At 45.8% G+C, this 19,637-nt stretch overlaps 1 protein-coding gene across 3 annotated transcripts in view; it reads right to left on the bottom strand.

Moving 5' to 3' along the window:
- Positions 1–19,637, bottom strand: part of LRCH1 (leucine rich repeats and calponin homology domain containing 1) — a 633,328-nt gene that overhangs the window by 140,466 nt on the left and 473,225 nt on the right. Inside the window, exon 16 of one of the 3 annotated variants that reach the window (XM_085621844.1) lies at positions 6,685–6,852. The exons of the other annotated variants lie outside the window; for them this stretch is intronic. Within the exon in view, the coding sequence (XP_085477970.1) occupies positions 6,685–6,852 (168 nt within the window). The remainder of the gene's footprint in view (positions 1–6,684; positions 6,853–19,637) is intronic. 3 annotated transcript variants of the gene reach the window in all.

The raw sequence follows: 19,637 nt of genomic DNA, 5'->3' as shown, positions 1-19,637 counted from the left end.
AATTAAGCACTGACCTGTACATATCTAGGTCTAAGACACGTTTAAAGTTCCCACGAGAAAAGTAGCTTGCAAACTATTGATCACAGAAGGGGTAAGGGAATACAGAAAGGTGTCTGAATACTGTTAGGGGCCTAATCAGCGACCAGGACCAACAATTCCTCATCAAGTAGACCCTTCACCATGACATACCTTCCACTCCGGATCCACACGTTTGGATTGAATCAGAAAGGGTGCGTCTGGAGATATTCACACCAGTTCCTCAGGTATAGACAGGATATTTGGTACCTATCACTTGGTGTCCCCACCTCTTAGTAAGTTTTTACAGTTCTATGCCATTCATATGTATAGCTTGGATACACGTCATATGTGCAGTGTACCTCTCAAGTAGGTATAGATCTTGTGCCTCAAGCCCCGCACATTTCACGTCATCACAGTTAATGCTATTGGCGTGGACCCGTCTTGCTCCCATTATGTACCATTGCATTTTTCTAACATGAAGCAACACGGAGAGCCCACCTCAAGGTTTTGTGAAATGAGGGGACAGGGTTCAAGTGTGGTAGCAGGTTGGGGATTAGCGGCCACAGCACACCATTATAACAAGCATGTAAAAACGTAAGAAAGAAGCATATGAAGAAAAAACAGCCCCCACACCCTAGGGTTAGCAGCAAATGGCTCCTTGTCCTTTGGTACCTATAAGCAAGGATACAATCCAACTACTACAGAGTCTCCTGTATTTCCCTTCCATGGGTGATGACCATGGCATTTAGTCCACCTTTCTGTGATCTCCCCACAGCCATCCTTTGAGTCCAGTCTACTGCATTGGTAACAGACTCCCTTGATGTACTCTTTCATCACTGTCTCTTGGCCAGGGAAGAATCCACCCCCAGGATTGGTAGATCAAGGTCTCATATCCACTGATCTAGGAGTCAATGCAGACTTTTCACCCCCTTGAAGTCTGATTTCCTAGAGTCCTACATGCCGGATCCTATCATACTTTTCTGCTCCGAGTTGCTGGGACTTATGGAGTTGGATGTGGATCAACGTCTCTCAACGTCTCTGAAACTGCCTATGCTCTTTCATCAGCTGCTTATTTTCTTGTGGTCCTCCCTCACAACTGCCTAGATCTCCAACATTGCAGCTCTGCTTTGTCCCTCTGTCGTTCAAGCCATACTCCTCATGTTGGACTTTTACTCCTTTTGTCTGAAACTATGGTCATGCATCATGTGGAGTTGTGAACCCTCTCTCACCATCTGTGGCAAGTCTCAGTTTGAGATACAAGAATGCATATTTCAGCCCCATTTGACTTACCTGTTTCTGGACCCCAAGTATGTGCTTCTCAGGCGCTGGACTTCCATTGTGTAGTCTGGAAAGACAGTGATGGGATTGTCATTGATCTGCCAAGACCCTTTTGTTCTTGTGAGATGGAGTAGAAAGTCTCAATCTGGATAACTGAAAAGGTGAGCTATCACTGGTCTTGGCGGGGCACCTGGGAGAGGCAGGCACCCCAGTATAGTGTGTAGCCTCCCAATGGAAAGGAAGTGTGGAGACTTGCCTAAATACATTGTGTCAAGTAGCCACTTCTCTACAAAAAGTTCACTGCTGGGGCTTTCTGTTAGTTCAGGCAGACTAATTATTTAAACAATGTTGTGCCTGTATCACCCCTCTGTATCTTCGGCTTGAATCTTGAGGTTCCGGACCTCATCTTTTAAGGCCACCATTTGGTAGTGTAGTCCCAAACAATTAAGTGCATTGCTGTGAAAGGGTATTTGTTGTTGTCCACTCGATCAGTATGGAGGAGGCCAAAATCAAGTGCAACCGTATCCATCTTGGTTTCCAGTGTGGTTTTGGAATTGAGGGTTGCTTGCAGTATCTGGTCCAATTTACCAGTATATTCCACTAACATGGAGCTCAACTAGATAGGGGAGCTATGATGTGAAGGGACTTGATCATTGTTTTGAACACTCCCTTAAGCACTCCTCTATTTGTAGTTTTATGTTTAATCATTATGTAGATTATGGATCCCAAGTGTCAGCAGAGGGGTCCCAAAGTTCAAGCCAAGAGTGCAATGTAAACAGTACACAGTGTAGCAGGGAAATCTCAATATTGGATGTTTGGCGAGATCTAAGGAACTCATGGTGCCCAAGCAACCCTCGTCTTGGTTTCCAGCACCTGAGTTGTAATTCACTCCATTGTGTCTTATCAGGTAGTTTCTGTTGGGAGGAGCCCCTCAGCTGTAATTATGTAGGATACCCTTTGGACATCCCATGATCCCACAGTAACATCCACACCTCATGAGGGGAGGTACCACCTAGGATGTCTGAGCCCCCACAGGGGTCTTATAACTGAAGAGTGGTTCCCTCTGGCTTGTGTCTGCATCCCAAGGCCACAGCAGTCTATGAGGAAAGCCACAGTGTCCCTTCAAGGGTCCTCATTTGTGGATGTGGATCGCACATCAAACAAATGTCATTAAATATGCCCCAGGTACGCAATTTGGTGGCCTATGCGGCGTGCAGATTAACTAGAAAAAAATCTATCCTATTCCCACTGACTGAAGCTACTGTCCCATTTGATTTAGATTATTCGCTCTGTTGGGCAGATGGTCCAGTAAAATATCTGGGGGTCTGGTAAAGTAGAGATGTCCAAGAACTATGGAATATGAATGTAGGTCACACCATTACATGGTTAGAAGGGAAAATCAAACTGTGGTCCACTCTCCCATTGACGCTTGTGGGACGGATTGCTGTCGCAAAAATGGTAGTCCTCCCCAAGTTTCTTTATATCTTCATTAACGTTCCTCTCATTTTAACGCAGACATTCTTTCTTAAACTTCAGTCGTTAATGATTTCTCTGGTGTGGGCGGGGGGGGGTCCGGCCAGGGTCGATTGGGAGATGCTGACACTACCTCAGAGCCAGGGAGGATTTCCCTTTATATGCGTTTTGTGCACAGGCGCAATTTCTGCACTACTGGGTCCAACCGGTTCCATTTCAGCCACATGTGGCTGTTGAGTGCGATTGGGTGGTGCCTATTCCGCTGGCTGTGGCACTATACCAGCTATGTCACCGACCTCGCCATACAATTGACACCACAGAAACACTGAGATGGGCCTGGGATAACCTAAGATGTAGGGCAAACATACCGATACTATATGCCCCCTCAATAACTTTGGACAGGAATACACAAATGCCCCAGCTAGATGACCAGGGCGCCGTTAAACGGGCTAAGAAGATCGGCATTACCAGCTTTTCAGATTTATATCGTGAGGAGTGCTTTCTTGGGCCACTGGCACCGACTGACACACCGCCACCTTCGTTTTCCGACACCTTGCTTTACTTTCGTATACGAGCGACGTGTCGAAAACTGCATGATACATTTCCGGACCCACCACCCACATTACAGGCACTTGAAAACATTTTGACCACTCCTTTAGCGGCAAAGCTCATCACTAGACTATATACATTCATGCAAACGCACCACCCGGTGACACAGTGCCGAAACATAGGGAACTATGGAACACCAAACTACACCCACAGGTCACGGAGGAAGAATGAGCCAGTTTTTTATATATGGCTTGGAGCTGTCCACAGTTAGAAACATACTGGTCAGGTATATTTTAAACTATCAGTGATATACTCATGGTATCTATTCAACCCACGGAAATACTTGGGTTGCTGAGCTACGTAAAGGAGACCCCTGTGGGCGTGCGCACATTGCTTGCTATGTTGTTGCTACTAGCTCAACGCAGGATTGCTATGACGTGGGGCAGATCGCGCCCCCCATACTGAAGATTTGGATCACCGATGTAACATTTTGTCAGGAGCAGCTCGCAGCTTTTTTGGGAGCTAATGCCAGTTGCCTCTAGGCCAAAAGACATTTGGGGGCCTTTTGTGAATTGGTTGCAGACTGTGAATACTGATTCTTCAGACGATGGGGAGGTGGCGGCTAACATTTAATAGGCCCTGTAAACGCATGTGACTGTTCTAGGTGCATTTACACTGTTAATGGCAGGCATGACTGTCCGATCTTTGATTTTGTGCATGATCAGTGTGCAACGTGATGGCTGTATTTGTAATGCAATGACAGTGCACTACTCGCTATTGTAATAACTGCTTTTAATGTACCTATATCTGTTATGAATCTTGCAATATGTGCTTTGTTATACTGCCAAGAAAAAAAAAAATGAAAAAGCATTGTGAAATATTCTGTACAAGGTCTTTTAGGCCACTGTAACAACAATGAAAATACGTGATTCTTGTGTCAATGCTTTAATAAAATTTCTTTAAAAACAAAAAGAAAATATGCCCAGGTCACCAAGGGGCTCTGGCGCTATCTAGTGATGGTTTCTGAGGGGTTGGAACTGAGCATAAACAGATGAAGTATACCAGTAGTCTTAAGGGAGAGACCATCTTTATTTGTACGAAATCCAGGACCTAGTTTTTAATTTTATGGGGTTAACTCCCACTAACAAAGAGTTTGAGACTGCATATGTGTCTAGCCTCAGAAAAAGCTGAATTTCTGATATGTTATGAGTACTATCACGCACAAGGGTATCCTAGGTCAAGCAGGTGTGTGTGCCTAGCCCTGCCAATGGTAGGTTGGTAAATTGAAAAGCCAGGTCATTAACTTCTTGCAGAAATTAAGAAGAGAGGAGGAGGCTCTGATCTGGAGTGGGAAGCAATTCCATTCTTTAGGAGCACTGTAAGAGAACACCCATCACCCGATCTGGTTCTATGTATGCGTGAATTGTAGGTGAATAGGAGTTCTGCGGTGCAGAGGTGTCTGGGTGGTTGGTGGAAGGAGATGCGAGTGCTCAGATGGGTGGGGTTCTAAGTTGTGTAGCGGCTTGAATGTGTGTGTCAGGGGTTTGAAATGAGGGCATTTTTGTATCAGGAGCCAGTAGAGATTCTTGTGATACTTCAAGAAACTGACATTGGAAGGACAGAATCTGGGAGAAGCAAGTTCTGCCCAAATAAGATCCAAGTAAAACACTTAGGCTAACACCAAAACTAGAGGGGTAACCTTTCTTGTTAAAGGTTAAGCCCAGTGTTTCAGGCTTTGCAGATAGGTTTTTCATCCTGGCAGGTGATTTTAACCAAGTGATGTACCATGGAACTGGTAGGTCAAGTACACTATAAGTTCATTATAAGTGGCGTCTATGGGACTGTGGCTCAGGAACTTTACACTCTTCCTCTTGCCATTTTATCATGTTCATTAAGTTTGACATGCAAGACAGTGTGGCAGATCTTTTGCCTTTATTAGGCCAGGGCATGGAGTGTCTTGCTTTTGTCCCTCCACTTTACTCACTCAATTCTGCATTTCAGAAAATTGTTAAAACCTCATTTATTTCTTCCAGCATAATAGCTACATTATTGACAGACTAGCACCAAAAGATTCAGTTCCGGGTAACAGTGCACTCTATGAAAATCCAAATCATTCAATTAATTAATTGAAATCCGGAAGACCTGTCAGACTTTGGTCTTGTGGATGTGTGGCAGTAAATATGCCCAAAATATAAAGATTTGTAATTTTACCCACATATTCACTACACTGATTTAAGAATAGATCTAATCTTCTTGTCCGTGAGCATGATGAATTTGTTTGGGGAATCCGCCATAGTTTTCATTACTATTGCTGACCAATCACCTGATCTGGTAACTGTGGAGGGTCTTCAAATAACCAAAAGAGCAGAAAATAGAGGCTGGACAAGTACTCACCTTAGAACACAGGAAATGTTCTAAGACTGTAGATGAATACTTACAGATTTAAGATATAATTTGACTTCCCCCTGCTCAATTCTTTGGGATGCACTTAAGATGGCAGTTTAGGGTAAGCTTACAACCTTCGCTTCTGATGCCAAGAAGAGCTCTTGTACAATCTAGGCTTGAGGTGGAACTGAAAGAAGCTGAACGCAGACACAATTTGGCTTCGAAATACACCATAAAAACGCTCACCAAAGTGAGGGCCGACTAAAAATACTATTACTCAACAGATCACTGGTAGCACTCTGAGGGCATATGAAATGGGAATCAAAGCCCATATATTTCTGGCAAACACATTCTCTAAAGAAAACTATGACCTGCCTGGTTGTCTTCTAGATGTGTAGCTGTTGTATGGTCCAACTATGAACAACAACTAATGTGATCCCAGTGGTCCTCTAAATTTTATGTGCACACATTTGTACTCTAGGTCTAGCATTGTACGATTTAATATGAGAACTAAATGCTTTTTTACTCCATGTATCCAAGAACGAGTTAGTTTGACATTGTTCATGGCAATTGATGGCCTTTATATGCATACATGTTTTTTTGTTATCTTATTCATATTGAAAGCACTATATTAATATTGTTTTATTGGACTACTTTCATTCCTTTACTGCTCAACAAATTTTAATTGTAAAAGACACCTTAAGGAAACCAATGATTCTTATTATGAGATATAAGGGTACATAAGTCCTGGTGAGCAATATCACCTTTGGCTACAAATAATTGATGTCCATGCTCAATCTTGATACCACTTCACAAAACTTCTACTTGGAATCGATGGGTTATGCATTATACCCTTCCACAATAATGTCCTTGTCCCTTGAACCCCAACACTAGACACTATCAAAGTAAATACATAGTACTCAGTTTTCAATTAACTGAAAATGAGTGCATTAACAAGCATGTAAAGCTTCAGCCACCTACCAGTGTCAATGCCTCCGTCTGATGGAATACAGTAGCTAGAGTCGTCCCAAGAGTGTGCCTGTGCGAGTCTGTTAAAGCAGACAGGGGACACAGAGGGGGAGGGGTCTGAGGTAGAGGAGGGGCACAGGCAGCCAACAGAGCACATGGGGCTGGGAAAACCAAATGGCACTGCAACAGATCAATGATGGAAGTGGGGTTGCATGACCATGAAATGGAAGTGAATTGCAAGGTAGGGTACATTTTTAATGTATTTTGAAGAAATGATAAGCAGCATGAATGAGCAAACAAAATAAATAAAAAATTAAAATGAAATGTTAGTATTGTCAGTCAAATAATCATCATGCAAGTAATGCTGCTATTAAAAAAATGCTAACTTAATTTGTATTTTGGAATTTGCAAAAAAAAGTCTGTGGTTAAAAACAAAAGGAATATGTACTTACCTGTAACATAGGTTCATTAGACATTGTATCCTTCAGTCAACTAATATGTAAAAACAACATTAGGATTAGGATATATGACAAAGAATTCTGCTAAAAAACTCAAATTCCTCAGAAAGCTCAAGACTTAGAGGGAACATAATAAAGACATATATTCAGCTTCCGGAAAATACAATTTTAGACTTTTAGGCCTGATGGAGAAAGATAACCACCAGTAGTGTGAATCTGTGTATGCCTTGACCCAGCGTTTCTCCTATGTCTTGTTGAGTGCCAGCATGAATTAATATCAGGGTTATCTAGTGTAAGGAGTAGTTCCTCTGCCAGACAGACGCACGTGTTTGTGCTGTTCAGCCGGAGTATGTGTCGCTGGGAGATCTGTAATTCAGATTGTAATGCCCTCACGCACCTGTTGGGGTGTCATGCTTCATCATTGGGCACTCCTCGTCAGGCCGGTGCTGCATTGCCTGGCGGGCCTGGTGGCTGCTTTAACAGAGTTCTTTTGATCTGAGGACGTCGTAATAAATGAATGCAAGTGGGCACTATGAGTGGTGAAAATTGGTACCAGATAGCGTTAGTAGTGGGTGGTCAAAATGCTGAGTCCCATATATGCACTTTTTCAGGACCTTGGTGATCAATGATGCCCCCTATCTTCAGGCTGGACAGAGCGGGGAAGGTGAGAAGGCAGTTTCCGTTCTACTACCAAGTGTCCCCCAGTGTGTTCGGGACCCTCCAGTCCACCTATGAAGAACCAGACCCCTATACTAGAGGTGATAAACCACACTGGCTCCCAAATAGTGGTAACCGGCACACATAAGTAGGTCATCCTCGAGTAGCGGGGAGACCTCTCGCCCCAATAGGGGGCATCACTGATCACCAAGGTCCTGAAGAAGTGCCACCCGATGGTTGGGCACATATGGCACGAAACATGTTGACCACCCACTACTAACGCTATCCTGGTACCTAAGGACCAATAGGTAGCACCATTGTTTTTACTAAGTCCTGGGGCCCATATCTGATTAACTAGTTTACCTATGGGCTCCGGTGCCTATTTTAAATCACCTTTTTACACCAATTTTCACCACTCATAGTGCCCACTTGTATTAATTTATAACGGCGTCCTCAGATAAAAAGAACTCCGCTAAAGCAGCCACCAGGCCCGTCAGGCATTGCAGCGCTGGCCTGACGAGGAGCGCCCAATGATGAAGCATTACACCCCAACAGGTGTGTGAGGGCATTCCGATCTGAATTACAGATCTCCCAACGACACATAGTCAGGCCAAACAGCACAAACACGTGCATCTGTCTGGCAGAGGAACTACTCCTTACACTAGATAACCCTGATGTTATTCCTAGGAGGAGCACAGGAGTAGGACCTCTCAAAAGATTCGCTCTTCCGTCCCCCCCCTTTTGATTTAAGGAGCATGAATTTTTATGCATTCCTCCATAAGTTTTTTTTCTTATAACTTTTTATTAAACATGCTCAGTATTCAACATTATAATCACATGGTTTAGTTGAATTTACAGGCTTCATGTTCCAGCATATACTATTTGATACAGCAGTCTACAATAGATGTTATCCAGTGACCTCCCCACCGACCCCCTATCATCTGCCCTCTATATGCCCCTGCACGCCCTCCAGCTCGACCATGTTTTCGCCAATCTCCTCGGGCACCCTCTACTCAAATAGATTGTATACTCTGCCAATTGGCACCAATCCAAGTCCCTGAACCAGTCTGTTTCTCCCAGAGGGGCGCTAGCTCCCCATTATTTAGCTATGTTGCGTTTGGCAACCACCACTGCTATCCTGGGCCACTTTGTCGTGTTTTTAGGCCAGGCCTGCTCGGTTGAGATCAGTAGGAGGAACCATTTGGGATCTATTGGGACTTCCATTCCCACTACCTCAGCCATTATTTTTCCGATGGTGTTCCAGTATGCCTTTATCTTTGGACATTCCCAGATCAGGTACAAAAACGTCCCTTCCAGCCCACAACTCCTGTGGCACTGCCCCGTTTCACTGTGTCCCATCGGTATAGTGCGGTTCTGGGGTAGTAAACCCTGTGGAGGATCTTTAAATGGACCAATAGGAATCTTGCACGGATAGCTACCTCCCTCGGGCCCCGCATTGCCTCCACCCATTCTTCCTCCTCCAGTGCATCCAGGTCTTGTTCCCATTGGGCTCCTAGGCCCACTTAGGGGTCCCGTGCGTTACTGGTAATCTTTTTGTATATCATTGAGATGTCCTTGGAATGCAATGGCTCTGTCAATAGCCTATCCTCAAGGGGGGAGGCATCCGGAAGCGAAGTTCCCTCCCGAAGGTAGCCCCTGAGTGTGTGGCCCAGTTGGAGGTATCTTAACCATTCTGCTGGTCCCATTTCATACTCCTGCTGCAGGGCTTCAAACGGGATATAGGTCTGGCCTTGCCATATGTCTCCTAATTTTTCTAGTCCTATCAATTCACACTTGTTTTTCCCACTTGTTTAGACTACGCAGTGAGACCACCTTTTGCAAATATTTGCGTCATTCCTGTTAGTTCCCCTCAGCCCATGTATTTGGTGGCTGTTATATCCTGCTAATGTTGATGCAATGCCAGTCTACCACCAGTGGAATGTTCATGTGATGATTCAGTCAGAATGTTGGGAATCTCCAGTGAGTAATGTCAGTTGACTGGGGCTGAGCTGCCTGCTGGCTGCTCCTGGTGGGGTCTTTATCTGATCTAGACTTGATCTTTATACTATCTTAATCTAATCTACTTGTGATCTTGTACCATCTTCCAATAAACCTACTTAAATCATCACTACTGAATGGACCTGATTACTACATTATTTTGGCGACGAATTGAACTGAAAGAACCTACTTCTGTCACCTCAAGCAACTTCAACTTCAAGCAACTTCAAGAATACATTAACCTCCAGCAACTCAACTCAAGATATCTCAACTGGCATCTTGACCTCACCAGTGACCTCCCATCGGTCGCCCACTACCAGTCTGCCAGTTGTTCCTTTGTGTTTGCGCAAGTGCTGTGCCCTCAGTGAGAGTAAGCCTGCCAACACTTTCAACGTCTTCTATCGATGCTGCGCCTTCATGTGAGGGTAAGCCTAACGTATGGGAAATACTGTCTGCCAGTTGTTCCAGTGAGGAAAACCGCCTGAGAAGTTTACACTCAGTCTTGGGCATCTACTTTCCAGCTTTTGCTACGTGTCTATTGCTGTACTTTCTATTCAAAACTCCAGTTCCTGTCACCACAGTACGTGTGTTTTCAAATCAAGTGCCAGTTCCAATCTTCACAGCGCAGAGCGTCTTCAATTCAAAGTGCCAGTTACAGTCTCAATCTACACACAGTGCAGTGTCTTCGACTCGAAGTGCCAGTTCAAATCTACACACCGCTGAGTGTCCTCAACGCTAACTACCAATTCAACTCTCTTAGCAGCTCCTGCCTCTCTCTGTTGTTCACACTACAACAAGAAAACTCTGTTTCTTCCATGGCTACGGCGTTTGTTCAACTCAAGGCTTTTCAACTCTATTTGTACTTCAAAGGCAACGATGTCACATGCAATCAAAAGTACTGCACCTGCGAGGAAAGTCTATTGTTAGGAAATTACTTTCTACAATCTTCTGTGGGACTGTTTCAACGTTTGTACTATTTGTGGCATGTGTGGACTCTCAAAGGTAAGCTTATTTTTGACTTTATTGGGGTCCCTCGTTATCCCTGGACATTTGCCTCTTCAACCGTCATGGCCCGTTTCAAACCTCTTTCAAATCATAACGTGGCGCAAGCTTTAGTCAGCGCGCGGATTCTCACCTGTACTTCGAGGTCGTGCTTATTCCTCCTAGGCTCCTCTATGACGAAGCAGTGTCGATCCGATGCCTGTTGCTGTTTGCTGCTGGACGTTCTCCTGCGCAGGCGTGCAGGAAGCCACCCGGGACTACGTGATTTGCGTGTGGCCATACTATTATTTGCGTTTTACACCGCTCTATTGGTTCTCACATGCCATTTTTGGATTGGCAAATCTGTTCTACTTGACTTCCTGTCGTTTTTCATGTATTTTCCTCCTCGTTGCCAATCAAGTTGCTCCCACTCAATAAAGTTTTTTTTTTCTTAACACCGGCAGCCTCGCTGTGTCAAGATCGGTGAGATCAGTTCCACTGTGTGTCTCTTCAGCACAGCACAATTCAGTTTTTCCACTCGTTTGAAGTCCGAATCTGCGTCCCAGTCAGAGGAGTGTTTTGCCACATGGATTTCTGCCGCACTTTATTAATCGCTTCGTTTATCGGAACCAAGTCTCATTCGATTATCAACAGTGACTTGTTTTTTTTGGTGGTGGCATTTCTGTACTCGAGTGCAGCATGTAATGTTAAACATTGTGAAATCTTCCTTTTAAGCTTTTCTATATACTCTGCCATGTGTTGTGCTGCCATCTGCTGTCAAAATGTAATATGACGCTTATGTATTTATATTGAATGTATTTTAATCCACGTTCTCTTTCTTACATCAAGCACAGTCAAAGACAGCCATCCTTTTGTCACAAAGGTATGCAGGTTTTGCATTGTCACTAGTTTTTTTAGAGGTTGCACACACCTTGACAGACTGTCATATGGAACGTGAACAAATGTACTACTAGTTTTTATTGTCATACATGTTGTAAAGGGGTTTTGTTCCATTTTCGATTAGTTCATGACACGGGCAATTATGCGTAGGTTACAGAGTTTCCGCATAAATCAATTTACGGGTTTTACCAGTACGCTTTCGAATCTACCTGTCTACAAGGTGTATCTATGCAAAGGTTACAGTCCTTTTGCATGAATCAATTTATGGGTTCCGACTCAAAACATTGTCAATTTTATGCAAGGGTGTTCAGTCCGGTTGCATAAGTGTGGGTTCCGACCCAAACACTGTCAATTTTATGCAATGGTTTCAGTCCGGTTGCATAAGTGTGGGTTCCGACCCAAACACTGTCAATTCTATTGTAAGGGTTTCAGTCCGGTTGTATATGTGGGGGTTCCGACTCACACACTGTCAATTTTATGTAAGGGTTTCAGTCCTGTTGCATAAGTGTGGGTTTCGACCTGAACACAGTTACGTCTTCGGTGCACGGTGGGGTTTCCCACACAATGTTTGCTTTTACATTTATTTTAGTGTAGGTAGTGTTTCCAGTTTTGTGCACAACACATCGCTATTTTGAAGAGTTTTGTCAAGGGTTCTTACCCATCCAGTTTAGTTCACATACTTAGTTTAGGTCTATACTTTATTTGAATGCATTTCATATTTTCAATGCTAAGTATGTTTTGTTGATATTATATCTTATTTGCTATTTTGCACTGTTATCTTTGCATTACAATTTTTGTCATTGCTTTAAGATGGTGGTGTTTAGAAGGGGAATTACTCTTGTATTTTTCTCTTTCTTGTTTCTATGTTCTTTTCTGTTTCCTTCTGAGTGCTTGTGTTTTTTGTGGATTCTGCATTTTCTAGGTTTTTACCGTGTTTTCTTTCTTTGTGTTTTCCACATCCTGTAGCTCTAAGTTTTGTTGGTTCATTCCTCTTCTGCCTTCTTACATTCCTGTTCTGGCCAGTGGGTATGTATTGGGGCAGTCTTTTGGAGTTTCTATATTTGTTTCTTTTCTCGTTGCAAGATGGGATGATGTTTCTATCGTTGTTTTCTATGTTGGTGTCTATGTTGGAGTTTTCTCTGTTTCTTATTTTCTTTCAGGTTATTTTCTCCATGGTTGTTCTCACACTGTTTTCTATGATCGTTGTTCTCCTTGTTTTCTATAATCACTATGCTGTCACATTCTATGATCGTTGTTCTCCTTGTTTTCTATAATCACTTTGCTGTCACACTCTCAGGTTTTCTCTTATGTTTCTAGTCTTCTGTTTTTCGGTAAAGAAAGGGAGATATGTTATATCCTGCTAATGTTGATGCAATGCCAGTCTACCACCAGTGGAATGTTCATGTGATGATGCAGTCAGAATGTTGGGAATCTCCAGTGAGTAATGTCAGTTGACTGGGGCTGAGCTGCCTGCTGGCTGCTCCTGGTGGGGTCTTTATCTGATCTAGACTTGATCTTTATACTATCTTAATCTAATCTACTTGTGATCTTGTACCATCTTCCAATAAACCTACTTAAATCATCACTACTGAATGGACCTGATTACTACAGTGGCCCCGTGCCAAGCTCTCACCATCACTTGCGTGTGTGCTGAAAGATGTTTAACTCTGTCTCTGTCATATAGAATAGCTGGGTAACCTCTTGGCCCCATAGCCTCTCTATCTACCCTGCAAACCAGTTCCTCCCTATCGCCGAAGACCCAGTTATTCACGCACACCAGCTGTGTAGCCCAAAAGTATGCTTAATCACTCGGAACCCCCTTCATAAACTACCTCTGCAACTTTTTAAGGGCTATCCACGGGGTTCCCCCGCACCAGATCAAGTCTCTCAATTCGGAGTTTATTCTACGGAAAATATGTCTGGTAGCTCCTGGGGGATATTTTGCATAACATAATTCAATCTGGGGAGGGACATAATTTTGAATACGGCTGCCCGCCCCATCAACGTCAGGGGGAGTGTTTTCCATCTGGCGTCAGATACTAATCGGGCTAGCTGTTTCCCAGCGTTTCTAGTGTAAAATGCCTGAGGGTCCCTGGTGATTTTGATCCCAAGGTATTTGAAGCATCTAATTCCACTGGTACTAAGCTGTCCCTTGTGAGCGCCGGGGGGCCTCACACCAGCGGGAACAGCACTGATGTGTCCTAGTTGATACAATACCCTGAGTATTCCCCTAAATACAAAAAAATTGAAGTATCCTGTCTGCTGACTACTTCGGCCTTTCGAAGTAGAGCAGGATATCATTCGCATAAAAGGATACACGCTCTTCCCACTCATCCCCAGTTGGTATGCCCCAGATTAGGGGGTCCCACCTCACCCATGCAGCTAGAGATTCCAGCGTCAGGGCAAAAAGCAATGGGGACAGCGGGCATCCCGGTCTGATTCCTGTTTGTAGCATGAAAGTCCACGATACTGCAGAGTTGACTTTCACCCTAGCCAAGTGTTGATTGTACAGGCGTCTAACCCATCCAATAAAGTTGGGCCCCAAGCCCAAATGGGCCAGTACCGCGAAGATGTAGTTCCTCACTACGGTATCAAACACCATTCTGGCGTCTAGGGACAAGAAGGCTTCAGGACCCAATCCCCTGACCATCGTTGTGTGTAGTACACCAAACAATCTACGTAGGTTGAGCCTTGTGCTTCTGTTGGGCATAAATCCGGATTGGTCAGGATGCACTATTGACGTGATTACTACCACCAACTGTATGGCCAGTACTTTCGCTAGGACTTTGGCCGCGTAATTTATTAAAGATATCGGTCTATAGGACCCACATCTATCAGTAGGTTTATTCTCCTTGGGGATCACTACCACCACCGCTACCCTCTGATTGGGTGGGAGGGCCCCAGCTGTCTTGGCCTCTGTTAGCATTGCCAGCAGGTGGTCTGCAGACTTATTCACCATTAGTTTGAACAGCTCCACTGGTAGACCATTTGGACCTGTTGCCTTCCCCGATTGTAGTGCGCGTGTTGCATTTTTCAGTTCCTCCAGAGTTAGGTCGCTTTCTAGCGCCTCCCGGTCTATCTCGGAGAGTGTCGGCATCCTCATGTCTTTAAGGAATTCTGCACAATTCTCCTCCGTGTGTGCCATGGGGGAAGCGTAGATTGACTCATAGTACCTGGCAAAGGCTTCAGCAATTTCTTTGCTTGTCTCGTGTTTCTGTCCTACCTCATCAATAATCCCAGGGACCCAATTACCCTCCTTCCATTTTTTTAATCTAACCTTGTCAGTAGTTTGTGCGCCTTTTCTCCTGCATCAAATAATCTATGTTGCGTGGCTCGTGCTAGAGTTTTGGCACTATCCTCCAGAAGGTCCCTCAACTCCTTGTGTTTCACCTGTAGTAAAGGACACGCATCTGCGTCCTTTACCTCTCCCTTCTCTAGTTTAGCTTCCAGGACTCTGAGCTCATCCTCCAAAGAAAATTGCTTTATATTTTGCTCCTTCTTTGCCACGCCTATTTGGGCCTGGGCCTGGACTCTCATTACGGTTTTAAAGGCTTCCCAAAGTGTTACCTTAGATTCCACTGATCCGATATTATTGTTAAAGAAATGCTCAGCCCCTTTCCTAATGGCTGATTTAATCTTACTATCCTTAAGGTACCATGGGTCAATCCTGGGGGGAAGAGAGTGATCTCGTGGGGCCCTCCAAAACCAACTCCTCTGGGGAGTGATCAGACACTCCTCGAGCTATAAGAGTCGCCCTCCGGACATCTCTCAGGTTACTGGCCTGTGTTAGGTTATAGCCTAGTCTGGAGAGACTCCCATGGGATGCAAAAACGTGTGTGTATTGCCTACCTCTGGGGTGTTTGTACCTCCATATGTCACTGAGTCCCAAGGCTTGGATAAACTCTCCCAGAGGGCCCGTTTTCCTCTCGGATGTGACTTTCCTCAGTGTATCAACCTTTGTCAAGACGACATTGTTCACGTCTCCTCCCAAAAGTATTCTACCCACGGGAGCTTTAGCAGCAGTGGTCCCACCACATCAAGGGTCGCGGCCTGTAAGCCCGGAGGGGCATACGCCAAGCAGAGGTTCAAAGTCCTCCCTTCCTATTGGCCACTTACTGCTACGTATCTGCGTAGTCGGTCAGACCATTGTTGTGTTTGCAAGTACGGGAAGAATGTTTGCACACTATCCCAACCCCCCTGGAGCCAGAGGTGAAGCCCGAGTGTGACAGCAGCTTGTAACCATATCTATTCATTGCCCTACATTGGTTGACCAGGAGGTGAGTTTCTTGTATCAGGACCAAATCTGGAGAATGTTTCTTGATGAACTGTAGCACCATGGTGTTTTTTATCCTGCTGTTGAGGCCATTTACGTTCCAGGACCATATTTTAACTGATCCTGGCTGTGTGTCAGTGGGTGATATTAGGACGGTCAGTGATACCCTCGCTTCTCCTACTCCCTTTGGAGTGAGGAACTACCTGGACTAGGTCTTTGCATTGCTAGTCACACTTCTCGCCTTTGCATGTCTCTGAGCGACAACCTGAACTAAATAAACCTCATAACTAAAGTTTTCCAACTGTCCCCTCTCTCCCTACACCCCCCACCCTGCTAAATAGGTTGCCCATGCACAACTGGTAAACCCGCAGACCGCTTGTCGCCCACAACCCTACACTTTGTCAACACACTGTGTGAGGGTCTTCGGCCGCACGGTTAGTACTGTTTTAGAAAAAAGGTACAACCCTTTACCCTTCACAGTTTGGATTCCCAACTCACGCACTAGGTTTCCTGCAGCATTTCTAAGGATCTTGAAAAGCACTTGTCCCATTGCTGCCCCAATCTCATTCCCCCATTCCCCATTGTGTTTATCAAGGATACTGGCTCAGAGTTCTCAGCTTGTTGCATCTCTTGTGGCCAACTGGCCACTCTCTGCTTCCTCCCCCCCCCCCCCGAAGGTTTGAGGCTTCTCCCCGCTTCTATCCTCGGACTAGATCAGTGCGACTCTACTACTATCCTCCTCCACTGTTATTGACTCCAGGATAGCGTTCCTCTATCCACTTCCATACGGCGTCCAGATCTTCGAAGTGCCAGGTCCTGCCATCCACTATAACTCTTAATTTGGCCGGAAACAGCATCATGTATTTAAGGCCCCTCTCACCGAGTTCTCTCTTTGTCGCTTCAAAGCTCCTTCATTGTCGCTGTACTAATAACATGAAATCCGGGGAGAACCTGATGTGCGTGTTTTCAAACGGAATGTCACCTGCTACATTAGCCACCTGGAGGATGGCATCCCGGTCATGATAGTTGAAAATTCGTGCAGTTAAGGTTCTTGGAGGAGCTCCCGGTCCGGGCGGGGGGACCAGAACACGATGGGCCCTCTCCATCGTGAAAAACTTGGACAGCCTTTTTGGTTTCAGTCTGTTAATTCTGAAGTCCTCTAGGAAGATTTTCACCCCAGGGCCCACCGCCCCCTCCCTCACGCCCACTATACGGATATTGTTCCTCCTGGCCCTGCCCTCTTGATCTTCTAGCTTTACAGCCCTCGTTGTTGCTTGGTGGGTAAGCTATTGCACATGGGATTCCAGAAGCTTTGCTGCTGATTGAAGCTGGGCAATTTGTGTTTCCGCCGCTGTCCCCTTTTCTCGGAGGTTCTACATATCGGTTCGAATTAAATTTACTTCCACTGTTACAGCTTCAATTTTGGGTTTGAGAGTCTCTTTTAAGTCACTTATGGCAGCCAATATGGCACTCATAGAGGGCTCAGCTGTAACTTTTGGCCCCTCCACTTGCAGGGGCTTTGGGATTGCATAGTTGTCCATTTTATTTGATTGCATTCCCGCTTGTCCCTTGGGTTTCATAATGTCTTCTTTACTTATGTTTGTGTGGGCCCCCGGATTCTTTGTCTGCTGTGCCCAGAGGGTGATTGGGGAGTTAACGCGCGTGTGCCAGCGGTGGAGCCTCCCTCTTAGGTCTCCCAGAGCTGACTGGTCTCTTAGATAATCTCATCATGCCAGTCTGGGGATGAGCCCCTGTTGTCTGTTGTAGTTATTTCTCTGGGGTGCGTCTCACTGTCACTGACCCCTTCGGGTCGCCTTGCTCTCTACTCCCTTGCTCCGGCTGAGCTAGCTACTGGGCCGAGCGGTTCCCGCCCCTGGCTCGTCAGAGCAGATCTCGTAGGTTTCTCGGCCTGGCCCTGCCCCCTCACTCGAAGCCGGGACAGAAGGCTGCCCCCCATCAAGTCCTCTCCGCAGGTAGCAAATTTTTTAGGGTGATAGGCCCATGGGAGGCTCCCCCTCACCACATCTTCAGGAGCTTCAGTTTGTTCTCCCTGGAACTTTTGGTAGTCTGGCCGGCCGTGCCCCCAGATACCAAGTTCTATGTTCCTTACTTGAGTCCTGTATGCAACCCTTGGTCCCACCACAGGGGGGGCTCTTGGGTCTGCCTGTTCTTCCCGCTCCCGGCTCACCTCTACTCGAGCCTCAGGGGGGGCCCCAAGTCTCCATCCAGCAGGAGCGCCACGTCACAGCTGCTTCTAGCACCGTCTATAACCCGGAAGGCCGCAGGGCCGATCTCCGCAGGGACCACTTGATCTGCGTCTCCCCCTGAGAACAGGATATCGACAGCACCGGGCCACGCCCTAGGCCCAGAGTCTGAGATTTCAGCTTCCGCTGGTGGCCCACGCCATACTTTACCCACCCGGGCTCTGGTCTGTGGCGATCGAACACTCGGCCACCGGCTCTGCCGCGTTCAGAGACCCGGTGCCGCCCCGAGCAGCCAACCTTGGTTCTTTTTCACAGTGCGCTCTGCGCTCACCACCAGCAGGTGCCTCTCCGGCTGGCCCCGCTGCCACCTCAGCAGAAGTTTGGGAGCCTTCACCGGTCCCCCCCAGTCACCGGGAGAATAAGGGCATGCCTGCTGTCCAGGGGGTCCACGCCAGACTTCGATGACAGTTAGAAGGCCGGATTTTGGGACGGATGGAAGGGTTTATTCCCTTTTTGCTCATGGAGCTCAGCAAAGAATGCCCATTTTTGCTTGCGGCGAAGCCACCCCCTTTGCCTCCATCAGTTGTTTTAATGTTTTATCTGTTGCCTAGTGCAAAAAGAACAATTGATGGACGGAATGCTGAACAATGTCAAACGCATAACCCCAGTACAGAAATATGGGCCAAAATACATAGTTTTTTGCTCACCACCCCACCCCAGTTTTGACCCAGCCACATGCAAATTAGTCTTGACCCCACTCCATATCTGTTGTTTTTGCATTTGTCACCCTAAGTGGAAATGGTATGCCCAGACGTTGGTCCTGTGTTAGGTGGCCTGGCTGATGAGGGGTGATACCCCAAACCGGTCCCAGGATGCTTGTTTCTGGTCTAGGGAGGACCTGGCCTGGCAGTTTGGGATGGACTTTTCCCATTGGAAAAAACACTGGATTTTACCCAGATCTTTGACTGAGGGTGAATGTTTGATTTGTTCAGCATTTTGTCCCTATCTATTCTTTTTGTATTTGTCACCCTAAGTGGGAAGGGTAAGCCCAGACATGGGTCCCGTGCTCACTGTGCCACCGAATTTAAGCTGCCTGGCTGATGAGGGGTGATACACAGAAATCGGTTCCAGAATTTTGGTTTCTGGTCCAGGGAGGACCTGGCCTGGCAGTTTGGTCTGGACTTTTCCCATGAGGAGCAGGGTCAAGACAGATTTGCATATAGCTGGGTCCAAATTGGAATGGCATGAAGAGCAAAAAAACGCTGGAGTTAACCCAGATTTATGGCTGAGGGAGAATGTTTGATTTGTCCAGCATTCCGTCCATATCTGTTCTTTTTACATTTATCGGTTACCTAATCCTTCAAGAAGTTACACTTTTGATTTTAATGTGAGCATTCCCAATAAAAAATAAAATTGTGGAAACACACCTGGCTCTGAGCATCTTTACGATGGCAAGGAGGATGGGATTTCAAGTGGCCTTGTAGGTATACTGTT

The sequence above is a fragment of the Triturus cristatus genome, chromosome 8, assembly GCF_964204655.1.
Source record: "Triturus cristatus chromosome 8, aTriCri1.1, whole genome shotgun sequence".
Classification (NCBI taxonomy): domain Eukaryota; kingdom Metazoa; phylum Chordata; class Amphibia; order Caudata; family Salamandridae; genus Triturus; species Triturus cristatus.
This window is presented reverse-complemented; position numbering and strand designations above follow the sequence as displayed.